This window comes from Urtica dioica, chromosome 7 (genome assembly GCF_054948205.1).
Source record: "Urtica dioica subsp. dioica isolate 48M chromosome 7, U.dioica_male_clone48M_v1_H2, whole genome shotgun sequence".
Lineage (NCBI taxonomy): Eukaryota > Viridiplantae > Streptophyta > Magnoliopsida > Rosales > Urticaceae > Urtica > Urtica dioica.
Window position 1 is genome coordinate 38,690,653 of NC_142762.1, and position 12,809 is coordinate 38,703,461.

Sequence of the window (12,809 nt, forward strand, 5' to 3'; positions counted from 1 at the left end):
AAAAAAAAAAAAATTGGAGAAGTAGTGTTTCATTTTGTAAAAAAATAAATAGTATAGAGAATTGTGGAAAATTTAAAGGATTAAAGGTAGATACAAAAAAGATTAAAAATTTTAAAAAATTAATGGGCTTTGTGTTGTCTTTTGCTAGCAAATGAGCTTTTAGCCTTTTAATTTGGTCTACACTTAGACATTTGCATTGTCAAAATTTTTATTTTATTTTGTTCAAATTAGTATGGGTTTCAATTTTTTTTAGGTCTCTTTTTATGAGTGGACCTAAAGCAAAAGTTTTACCACCCTTATAGTTGAGCCGGGTCTGGGGGCAAATTGTATTCACTTTTATATTTTAATTACTGATGACCATAATAATAGAGTACACCTTAGGGGAAAATTGTATTCATTTCTCTGTTGCAAATTTGTTACGACCATAAACTTATGAAAAAATCTTTTGCTTGTTTAGTGTTCACGTTGTATTTCTCAATTAGTTTCAACCTCGAATAAATCTTTCCCTAACGTACACTAATCATCTTTTGTCATCTTCCAAAATTGCATGAAAAAAAAAGATGAAAACTAGCAGCAGCTATGAATAGTCTTATACATTTAATCTGCTGGGTGGTTTTACTTTTACCAGCTAAGTTTACACTTTACACGGTGAAAAAGGAGTGGTAAGCGCGACATTTACTTTATACATTCCATCTTCATCTTCCAACTTGCTTCTCTTTTGGACTTTTTTGGGCTTACACAACTTTTTATCTTTACGCTATTAGTACTACCACTAAATCCATTCAAGCAGAACAAAGCACCTTATAGTTTGGAGATAAGCCTACCCAACAAAAAATAGCACCTTTTCGTCTAGCATATACACACACATATATATATATATACACACATACATATATATATATATATATATATAATATCCATGCTAGATTAAAACACCTCCTCTCTAGCTAACCAATAATGATATGGTAAACTATAAAATTGTAAAGCAAGCTAGGTCGGTTCACGGGGCCGGGCAGCCCATAGCGAGCTTAGCGCTCGGAGGCGGTGGAAGAACTCTCCCAATGCTACCAAGGCTCGGGCGGCTTGATGCGGAGTTAGGATCCGAGACAAATGCCTCATCGTTTGCTTCCTAAGATGATCCGCCTGTTTTCACCATCCAAATGAACGCATATTAACACTAGAGACGACACGACTTATTTTCCAAGAAAATGAAAAGCTTATGTCATAAATTGCCACCTGTATGACAAAACTTTCGAGGGCTTCCAACTTCTCAACCGCAGCTGCCATCTGGCACTCGTACCCTCCTTCGATGGCTGGGTCGGAAGCCATGCTGAGTGCAATAGTTTGGTGGAGCTTGTTGATCCCCTGTGTCAAAGCTTCCTCTGTCTGCAGAGACGACTGCATGAGCGTGTTCACTCCTGCGTTTTGTTGTTCACTCAATGGCTCTATGTGCGGCCTCACAACCTATGTTCCAAAAGTAATTCACATCAATAGAGATTCGCATTTGACACATAACGCATATGAATTCGATTTAAATTAGAGCGGTTTGTTACATTGAGGAGCTCTGAGGGACGAAAACCGCCGATCCAGAGGAAGAAGCGCTCGGCTGAGGTCCTCCAAGAGCCGGACATGAGGTGGAAGATGTCTGACTTGGCAGCTTCCTCCTTCATACGGAATAGGGTGTAGTAGTGGTTGAGTCCGCTCTCCACAAGCATCCCCAGCTCAACCTCGCTCACTTGAGCCTGCATGGCCACCCTGAGCGCGGTGTTCTGTCGATGTTGCTCTTCCACCCAATACCCGTACTCCATATCGAATGTACTTGTTGCCCCCGAGCTCCACTGCCCTACTCCCCCACCATTGCCAACATATGCCCCACTATTAGTACCCACGTACGCCCCCTGAAAGCGTGATATAGCAGAGTTTCATCTCAAAACCAATTGACAATCAGAGAGATAAAGACCTAGCTAATCGTCTATATTAAATACCTGAGTCTTGACTCTCTCGAGTTCTTGCTCTAGATGCGCAAGCTTCATTCTACTTGATTCGAGTTGTTGGACATAAGCCTGATTCGGACACAATCATTTGGTGAGATTGAAGTTGAACCTTTCACTTGGAGACTTGGAATAGCGATTACGAAAGGTCCTATCTTTAGTCTTACCTTCTTCCTCAACCTGCTTTTACGAGCGGCTTCGCGGTTTTGGGCAAGCCGTCTCTGCACCTTTACACCAAGATATCTTAATTACGAGCTCACGAAAACCATATCACTAAATAAATAAAAAGTAATTTGTGTCACCTTATCGTCGGAGAGGGTGTTCCCTTCTTGTTCGGGCGATTCGCAAGGAATGAATTCGACCTGCCAAAGAACTTAAATAGTGTTAAAAAGGATATATATATATATATAAGATGAGGAAAGTAAAGTGTTACCTTGTTTTGTAGATGATGAGCATTATTGGGTTGATGAAGAATTGTGGAAGTGGCGTTGTTGGAGGCGAACAAGATGTTGTTGTTTTCGTAGGCGTTTTTCCACATCGGAACGACTTGCCTGAACGGCTCGTAAATCCCCATCGGTCTCGACGGTGCAAACTGAGTCGACGAAGAAGAGCTCATTCATATACCAACCATCCACTATTCTTACTTATCTTGTCACTGTCTAACGCTTTTACTGCAGATCAAACATAGACATAGAGATCAATGAGCATCTGTTTTGATTCTTCTGTGTTGTAAGAGTACTAAAACGAAAGTAGAGAAGATGAAAATAAGCATTATTACCTCTTAGAAAATATTCTAGAAAGAGAAAGAGAGAGAGCTCAATCAACCACTATAAAAAGTAATGGCTGCAAAAGAAGAAGAAGAAAAAGGCACAATTAATCAATTATAGGCTCACTCTTGAACAATCCACTCCTTTTTTTTAATCTGGTTTAATGGCTGTAAATATGAAAGTGTTCAATAATAATAGTAATAATAATGTGAAAAAAAAAGAAGAGAAAAGAGATGAAATACTAATGACAGACTATTCCAAACTATGTATCTGAGAAATTCATAAAGCCAACGAAACCTTAGACTTGTGTTTGTTTAATGAAAACACCAATTCAATAAGCAGAGGAATATGAAGACACTGACCTTGCGATACGTAATATGCAAACACAAAAATCATAGAAGTAATATTTGGGACCAGTACTCTCTCTCTCTCTCTCTCTTTGTATATATATATAAATAGATAGATGTATATTATAAACTATATATAAATAGGCATAGAAAGGCGGAGAGTAAATGTGATAATACTGAACAGTCCTGAAGTGTTGGAAAAATTTAATGGAATGGAGACGAGTGATAGTGAAGTGAAGAATTATATAAGTAAATAAAGCCGGTCCCCAATAAAATATTAATAAATAAAAAATAAAAAAGCAAAGTTATGTGTAAATAATTCACTTCTTTCTTTGCGCCTATTCATGTCCCCACTGAGACAGAACGACATATCATATAAACCACTTCTTTGAAACCGATATTTGGAGGAGAGAGAAGAGATGAAATTATTGGCATCAACGTTTACGTCACCCGGGTGGCGTAACGGGTGGTCAAGATTGCGGGCGTGACACGTGGATGGTCCTGATTGGTGGGTGACCCAGCGGCCGGGGAACGTAGCAGTTCGGGGTTCGGAGCTGCTTTTGCGAGGGGAGAGAGAAAAAGAGGTGCGTTGTGGGACCAGCCCAAGGATATAGGCAGACGTGTCAGCTGTGGTGTGATCTAACGCCGACCCTACACGTGTCCAATCTGTCTACTATCTTCCAAGCTCCTCTTTATTTTTGCTCATGAAATTTGTCATCTCCAACAACGTCTTCTTCGAAGATAGAAAAAGGAAATTTGTCATGTCAATCATTATGACCCCTTAATAAATCTTTACGAAGAAGAAAAATAATGCTATAATAATAATAAATAGATAGATAGATAGATAGATAGATAATTAAGCGTAGTACATCTTCAGATTTAATATATAGAATCTACTAATTAGCAGTTCATGTTGTATGATTTGAAGCGTTAATCAATATCGTAAGGATTAGACACAACACTTTATGATCAAAGTAATTTGTGCACTCATTAAATAATAATGAAAATCATTATATCGACCTATAGCAACTTGTTGCTTTCAAAGAATAAGCAACTAAATTTGTGTGTGTGTGTGTGTGTATATATATATATATATATATATATATATATATATATATATATATATATATATATATATATATATATATATATATAATAGTTTATAGTACGTATTTCGCTACTAGGGTGATTATAATAAACAATGAAAGGGAAACAAAAAAAAATCAAGAATATGTGTCCTAATCAAGTTTTGTAGAAATATATTCCAAGAATAGGGGCTATGTGATTTTGGTTTATATTTACCGGCACTAAATGTCCTTCAGTTTTACCGACCAAACCTTAATTAGGCACAGAATAGCTTTCGGAGAAAGATAGGTAACTTTTTTTCAGTTTATAATAATAGTGTTTTAGATCCATATATTCCTTTGGATAGTAGAATTTTCACAAAGAAAGACACGTACGTCTCTATATGTGTGTGTACTACAAAGCAATTCACGAAAATAATGTCCTATATATACATAATACATGTATATCTATTGCATGCTTTTCCTTCCAACCCCTAATGCCTAGTGGCAGGAGATCAAAGACCAATAATTACAAAATTCTTTCTTTTGGTATCTAAGAACATGTCCCTCACTTTGGTAAAATAATAAATATATCCATCATCCGAAATTGCTTTCCTTCTTCCTCCAACCTTAAGTAACGTTCAAAAGTAGCCACTACATTTCTCTACTGTGTTTGTAAATATATATATATATATATATATATGTATATATATATATGTATATATGAATGAAAAGAAAATTAATTATGCATATAAAGTGGGAGCTACTTTTTCTTATATCAATTATATAAGGGTTGAAACCGGGCCCAAAAACGTAAAAGGCATGCATGTGTGTAAATTGGATTTTGAAGCAAGTTGTTCATGTCTTTGACGCTTCTTTTTTATTTATTATTATTGTTGGTAGTAAGAAGAAACAAATATTTTAACGTATAAAAATTGAAATGATTTACAATCAGAAGACTGTAGAAGATATATAGTTGCATAGCATGTACTTCTTTTGGTTAAGATAAAGAAATTCATGGTTTATGACTCATATGAAGGATTTGTTTTTGTGTTGTTACTTTGCTTATACATTTTTTTTTGGAGTGAGGGCATTATTAGCCTAAATCAATGATACAAGAGCATATATATACAAATATGATGAGCTTGACAAATATAATATTCTATTATGCTACTAGAATTTAATAAATATGAGTAATGATGCCTCTGAAATTCGATCACATGTCCTACCCGTAGGAGGAAAAATGATAGTGCCACTTGCCACAAACTTACAAATATATTTTGGCATATCGCACAAAATATTCTTTTTTTTCAATTTTTTTTACTTACATGAGTCCTCACTGTGGATACACACGTCAGGCGAAAATATGCTTCGTCAACTTAGCATTTAAGATATAGAGAAAAACAGGAAAAAAAATATATATATATAGAGAGAGTTCGAGATTTTATATATTTGTGTTATAAAAAGAAAAAGAAAAACTACATTAGTCTAGTGGGCAAAACGTGCCCAAAGTTTGAAATACTTTTTTACTGTTATCGTGTCGCGACTCGAATTTTATGGGTGTAATCCTTACCGCAAAGGTTTAAAGTGGATTTCCGATAAAAAAATCGGTATATTTTCCATAATAAATAAATATAAAATAATTTTTCATAATATTTATTTTTTATTTATTTTATTTATATTTTTATTTAGAATTGCAATAAACCCCAATTTTTGTGAAGTTTTTAATTGGGTCGAGACTAATTTTTCGCATCACGGGATTCTATGATGCGGTAATCCCTGATTTTACGTGTATTTAACGATTTTGTACATTTCGCTATCGGAATTTAACGATAACTCAAACCTGGAACGTACCAGCGATGCTATGACACTTGAAAATGTAGGCGTTTTAGGTTACATGACCTCCATTTAGTGATCACCAATTATTGGCGCATGATTTGACGTATAATTTCGCTTTATATACATAATTATTTTTTTATCTTTTATTTTATTTTTACATATAGTAATGTTGCTTAATGGGTTCAATTAAACTGTAATAACTACAAAAATATGATACGATATCGCCCTCGTACATTAAAATAAAGCAAGAAAGTGTGTGGAGATGTTGTGTCATTAATTTACATTTGATTTTTCTTAATAAGGTTAGTTTTGCATCACTAGGTTTGTTTATTAATTATTATAAAGCTAAGAAAAAGTTCAGGGACATAAAAATTAGGTCCATTAAAAGGGCTCTCTAAAGAAAGAGAGAGGATTGAAGGGTCTAACTTTTGCTTTATTAGTGTTTCAAGTTGGTTTTGTTTTTTATTTAAACTTTTTACGAGAAAAATAAAATAAAATTGCCTTACTTAATGTTGATGGCATCTTTCTTTCCTATCCCTCCCATCACGTATGGGATCTTTAGTGATATTTATATTTCCTAGTGCTTATCGCAAAACAAATCTGAATTTAAGTTCTTAGGATAATTATATTAATAAGATAAAATGCTTTAGTCTATCTACCAATATAGAATACAAACTTACGGCTAATTAATTATAAAATGAATCTTCATTTCCACGCAATTACTAAAAAGGGTATTTTATTTTAGACTAATTAACTTGATCGGTTTCTCTTTAACTCTTTTTTTTTTTTGCCTAATCGCTTTAATCTCATTTCATTATGAAAAGCTAACTCAAAAGTACCCGGACTGTGAACTATATAATCGATGTGTACAAATGGCAAAAGAAAATTGACTAGAAAAAATAGACCCAACATGTCTTAAAAGTAATGAAGCAATGTACTATGTATTCTAGTCTAGACCAAGCTTCTAATATTTTAACGAACCTAGCTAATTCAAGGGTTTATAGAATAGTGACAAACATTTGAGTGTGAATTCCTGAAGTACTTTTATTATTTATAGTACTAATTATAATCACCGTGGAATTGCGTCCAGATTCTCCACCATTAAGGTTAGAATCCTAATCGCCGAATAAGATTATATTTTTGAACATCATCTAAAAATCTTATGACCTTTATAATAATAATAAAATGGGGAAAATAGGCAATAATAAGAGGAAAGAGAAATTGTCACCTCTTTTGCTTGCATGTCATGAATACATTCCCACTCATTATGCTTTTTCATAGATCCACCACTTTTAATTATTATTTTTTGTTCTCTTTTTGCCTTTCTTTTCACAGATATAGTGTTTCAACTTCAAATAAAACAATGAACTTTATTTACTAGAGCTTCGTTTTATACGAGCATTATATATCTTCTAGGGTTTCTTATAGGAAAATAATTATGGGGGAAAAGGGGTTCTAAATTTCTACTATCATATATATGGTTCATCCTCGTATATATGGAAAGACAGACGTGACTCGTAGTTAAATAATTAATTTAAAGTTATGAATTTGCAAAAACAATCAAAATTTATCTTATTTTTATATGCGTGTGATTGTTTTAATAAGATTAGAAACCGAGATAATAATAATTCTGCATATGTTTGCTAGAGCACTCAAGAGAGGATAGTGAATATTTCAGAAATAGTGAAATTGGTAACATAAGAACGAGGCAACAAAAGACCAAATAGGGAGAGTCAAGTCGTGGCCATAAGAAAACTAATTTGATTGATTTTTTACTTGTTTTTTTTTAATTTAATCGTAATAATCACTCTGTCATAATTTTTTGAATCAATTCGCGTCAAATTAATTTAAATATTAGAATTATTAGTCTCCATAGAATCGATACTCACTTTACATACATTATATTATTTGGGCGACACATGTGTTTGCGTGTGTGATTTTATTGCAATAATAATACAAATTAAATGAGACGGTTTGGATGATTTCTACAATCCACTGATTTAACAACTTCTTTTATATATATATATATATATATATATATATATATATATATATATATATATATGTCTCTCACTAAAAACAAAACAATTTTTCGATGTATTGACTTGGTAAGGTAATAAATAATATTTTTTTTTCTTATTGATAAATGCAAGTTTAGAGAGAGCTAAAGATTCAACAATAACGCCGTTAATGATAAATACACAAATCTAAAAGTTTACTTTATACAAAGAGAAAATGATCAACGATTGATCTACCGTTGCACAGTAATAATGATAATAACATATTTAGTTTGCTCGATATACTGCTGATTAAAAAACTATAATATGCTCTCACGTTATTATTTTCTTTGCATGTTCATCCAACTAATTATATAATATATATAACCTAGATGCTTATCTTTGTTTTGTTGGTCCGAGAATTACTCAAATTACATATATTAACGTACGATTCCTTCTTAAGGAATCTTTACTTTAAGATGTCAAGAGTTATTCCGAGTAAAAAAAAAAACAAAAAAAGAGTTAATTAGCATGTGATCGCGTGGTTGATCACTGCGGTTTAATTTTTAAAGCCTATATAGTATATAGCGACACCGCAGGGAATATTCCCTACTAAAAACTTTCACCAATTTTACACACATAACAGACACGTGAACAACATAAACGATATATTATAAAATATCTTATAATCCGCCGAGATATTTTCATCGTTCACTTGGATAAGATTAAAACATTGCTCTAATCATAAAATCCAGTATTTATAGACGTGCTTATTAAGATCAGACTAATCGTTTGTCATCTTCGTTTTGGGCTTCAGCAATGAAAATCCGGGTAGTCCGTTTTCGGCCCAAGCATAATTGTCACATTCTTCGCAACTTTTTCTTTTATTTGATTATGTTGTTAAGATTTATGTGGTTGCGGATTAATTGTTCTAGCGCACGGCCAGTTAATTAATGATTTTTAACTCGCGAAGCCATCAAAGACAAATTAGTCTAAATTTTAACAGAAATCGAAAGTTTTACAAATTTATACCTATCCTTAAACTTTGGTATTTTTGTCCTTTTCAATATGCATACATTACATCCCATTAAAAAACCGAATGCGCGTCCAAGCAATAAATTAATAATTACATCAGCTGAGTCTACACATTTATCAATTCTCCACAAATTTAGCATCTTAATCAGCTGTGGCAGTTAGAACTTAGAACGCAAGAGTGTATACGTGTCACATAAAATAGGATCATTAGCAACAAATAGTGTCACATTTTCAGTCACCAAAAACTTATATATAAACCTTATCCCCTATATCTTAAAACCTTTCTCTCTTCCTCTCTTTGCATATTTCACGCTGATTTAATCAATCGCTAAATTGCAATAATAATCCGATATGCAAGTACGGTACAAGAAATCAAACCAGTTGGGATATACAGCAATGTTGTCATCGAACAACGCTCAGGGCTTGGATCCCATGAAACCGTTCGTAGCCCAACACCAACAACACTCAATCGACACCGTCCACTACAGCGACGAAATCCTCAAAAGCGTTCTCTCAGTCACCGAATCAGACCACCGAAATCAATTTCACCCCCAAATCATAAACCCTAACCAGCACCACCACCCAATCATATCCAACTCCGCCGCGGCGATCGATCCCTTCCTCGTCCGATCCGGCGGCGGCGCCGTGGACGGATCTCAGCCGTTGGATCTTCGCTGGCCGCCTCAGTTCCACCCGACGCAGATCGCATCGTTCGGAGAGATTGTGAGCCCGTGCCACGTAGGCGGTGACGTGGCGGCGTCGCCGTGTGTGGAATCGGCACGTGCGGAGAAGAAGCGACGGTGTTTGGATGATTCGAGGGAAAAGAGTATTGAGAGGAAGCATAAGAGGATGATTAAGAACCGAGAATCTGCAGCAAGGTCTAGGGCAAGAAAACAGGTTTCATTTCTTAACCCTAAACATTCTAAATATATAAATATATATATATATATATATGTATATATATATATATATGTATATATATATATATGTATATATATATATATATGTATATATATATATATTGTTTTTAAACGTAGGTTCTCAGTAGTTTTAGCTAGCTTTTTAATTGGCGGGAATACATGACAATGGCTAGTGATTGAATTTGAAAGATAAGGTTTTTTTTTTTCTTGTATATATTGTTAAATTGCTGAACCTTCAAAATTGTTAATAACTAGTTTATGGGTCAATCAAGTGTAATTTTTTTTAATCAGAAAATGAGTTGCTAATTTTTTTTTATTTTTTTATTTTTATTTTTTATGTAATGCACTATATTTTACTATATATCTGTATACTTTAATATTTGAGAACTTTAGTAACGTCGCTACCTATGCGAATAGTATTTAAGTAGGTTGAAAAAATTAATTGCGAAAGTTGCACATATATGATATATGTTTTTATGAAATGCTATATTTGTATACAATATTTTTAAAACCTGATGATCATCCCTCGTGTTAATCTTCATACGAAATTGAACATTTTGTTTATCATTTATGTTGATTTTAGCCTTTATTCATATGGTTTTTAGACTTTAAACCTTGAAAATTCTAAAATATACCCTTGTATATTATGTTTAAATATGTTGTTAAAACAAATCAATTTCATCATTATCATTGTATAGTCAAATAATAATATTTTACTCACGAGTTTTTTTACGCTAAACAACAAAAAAAAGGTATGTATAACAAACAATATTATTCACTTAATTTTAAATTAATTGTCTATTCAAAACACCAAGGGTAAGGGTAACAATTTATAATGGAGGGTAAATTTTTTTGAGGGGGGGCCTTGAGCCTCTGCTGGGCCCGAGCTACTTTCGTCCCTGGGTACCATTATCACTATATGATTGTCAGTTAATTTTTGTTAAAAAAAAATTACAGAGTGAACTTAAAACTATAGCTTTTGATTCTAAATTAAAGTCGATTTCTGAATTATAAGATCACCATTTATAATCTGAAGTCTGATTATTTTGAAAATTATAAACACCATTATATTCATACAACATATTTCGGTTCTGGAAGGTGGCAATACCTTTAGGTGTTTATTTTTTAGGCTCGCTATATGATTCATTTTATATGTAAAAATAAATAAATTAGTGTGCGGTTTATTTATTTATTTTTATTTTTTAAATTCATTGATTTAGAATGTTGGCATGCAATTCTCATTTTCTGATTCAATTTATTAACATTTAAAATATTTTATAGGCTCATACGAAACAGCTAGAGGAGCAAGTGATTCGATTGCAGGAAACCAACAACTGGCTCAAATTGAAAATCGTAAGTCATACAAATGTATAAATATTTGTTTCTGTTTATTTATTTTTGTGGTATTACTTATTAACTTGACTACTATACAGAAATGCAAAGCTTAAATTTTACTTAAAATCCGAGGAACAATAGACTATGGTAATAGGACTTCACAAAAGTTTTAAATGGTCATAGTGTTGTTATAGTACAATATTCAGTTTTGTTTAACTGTATAAAGTCTCATGATCAAAAGTTCTTTTGTTGGTTGTGTCAAATTAGTTCAATTTTGTTATATATATGTATATATATATATATGTGTGTGTGTGTATATATATATATATATATATATATATATATATATATATATATGTATACTAGTGATTTTGACTTATTAGTCAGAGTAGTACTTAACTTTAATAACTCTAATAGAATAATACTTTATATTATTTTTTATGTTCTTATTGATCTCTATATTCTTTTCATCAACCAACTGAAACTTACGTATTTTTATAAAAATAAATGACCTAACAATTAAGGCTATGCAGATTGCATAAAATCTTCTGTATATATTAACTGTTCAGTAGTTTTGTATTGATTATCAAACTTGTAGAATTTACATATTCAGAATTGATAACGTCAATTAATTGCTTTAGAAGACAAGATTCAATTATTCTAAATTTTAATTACGATAAAAAATAAATATATATACTAGTATTACCCATATTATTGTTTTGTGTTCTTATATATATACTAGTATTACCCATAACAAAATGTATCTTTATTTACATGATAAAAAAAAATTACACATTAAATTGACATATTATTATAATAATAATATTTTTTTTTTGGCATGTTGCAGGTGGAAACACGAGCATTGTCGAGAGAAAATGTGCCTCCAAACATCCAACTGCGACGGAGTAACTCAGCCACCTTTTAGCTTCTCATTTTTCATCAACTTATTTAGGTCAATTTATTTATTTATCCATTCATTTTTCTTCTAAAGGGAAGTTTTGTATTTTCCCTATTTCCGAGTATACCTTTATTTACTTTAATTCGTGTAGCTGTTGAGAAATAAAGCTATATGAGACAGAGCGTCTAATAATACACACATTTATACAGTAGATGAAGTAGAATTCTATTTGGTGGGGTAAACTACATGCATATATTGAATTTTTTTTAGGTCTAGTTAAGTTGTAGAGATAGATTATACAATAAAAAGGGAATGATATTTATCATCTCGATCTTAAAATGCACATAGGACAAAAAATTGCGTCTGTTTCATAAACAAATTGCGTCTTAAGATTCGGGACCCACAAAATTAGAGATGCGACTTGTCGCATCTCTAATCCTCGGAATTGGGGACACGAAAATAAACCCCAGCCGGGAAAAGATACATACGCGACTTATTCCCGGGATCTTATAGCTACAAATGAAAATCCGATCAATTTATCTGTTCTTAAGGTTCTAAGCGATTTTCATATTGTTTTGATTTCGTTTGAACTTGTCGAACAATAGTTGGAAAAAAT

The 12,809-nt window shown here is 32.6% G+C and overlaps 2 protein-coding genes across 4 annotated transcripts; one reads left to right on the forward strand and one right to left on the reverse strand.

The window, feature by feature from the left end:
- Nucleotides 1-575: 575 nt before the first annotated feature.
- Nucleotides 576-3,286, reverse strand: LOC149391398 (transcription factor TGA7-like). 3 transcript variants are annotated; one of them, XM_089620994.1, is made up of 9 exons: nt 3,121-3,286; nt 2,770-2,834; nt 2,425-2,662; nt 2,294-2,353; nt 2,159-2,212; nt 1,986-2,063; nt 1,554-1,898; nt 1,237-1,464; nt 576-1,143 (listed from the first exon to the last, which is right to left on the reverse strand). In XM_089620994.1, the coding sequence occupies exons 3-9, from the start codon at nt 2,605-2,607 to the stop codon at nt 991-993; spliced, it is 1,101 nt and encodes a 366-aa protein (XP_089477120.1). In that variant the 5' UTR covers nt 2,608-2,662; nt 2,770-2,834; nt 3,121-3,286; the 3' UTR covers nt 576-990. The 3 variants fall into 3 exon arrangements, with proteins under 3 accessions (XP_089477120.1, XP_089477118.1, XP_089477119.1); XM_089620992.1 differs by having other exon boundaries at nt 2,159-2,218; nt 3,121-3,285; XM_089620993.1 differs by lacking the exon at nt 3,121-3,286 and adding an exon at nt 3,056-3,074 and having other exon boundaries at nt 2,159-2,218.
- A 6,005-nt stretch (nt 3,287-9,291) lies between these two features.
- LOC149391399 (ABSCISIC ACID-INSENSITIVE 5-like protein 3) lies at nt 9,292-12,394 on the forward strand. The gene is made up of 3 exons (XM_089621107.1): nt 9,292-9,937; nt 11,242-11,313; nt 12,143-12,394. Exons 1-3 carry the CDS (start codon nt 9,392-9,394, stop codon nt 12,218-12,220), a joined length of 696 nt encoding a protein of 231 aa, XP_089477233.1. The 5' UTR covers nt 9,292-9,391; the 3' UTR covers nt 12,221-12,394.
- The last annotated feature ends 415 nt before the right edge of the window (nt 12,395-12,809 follow it).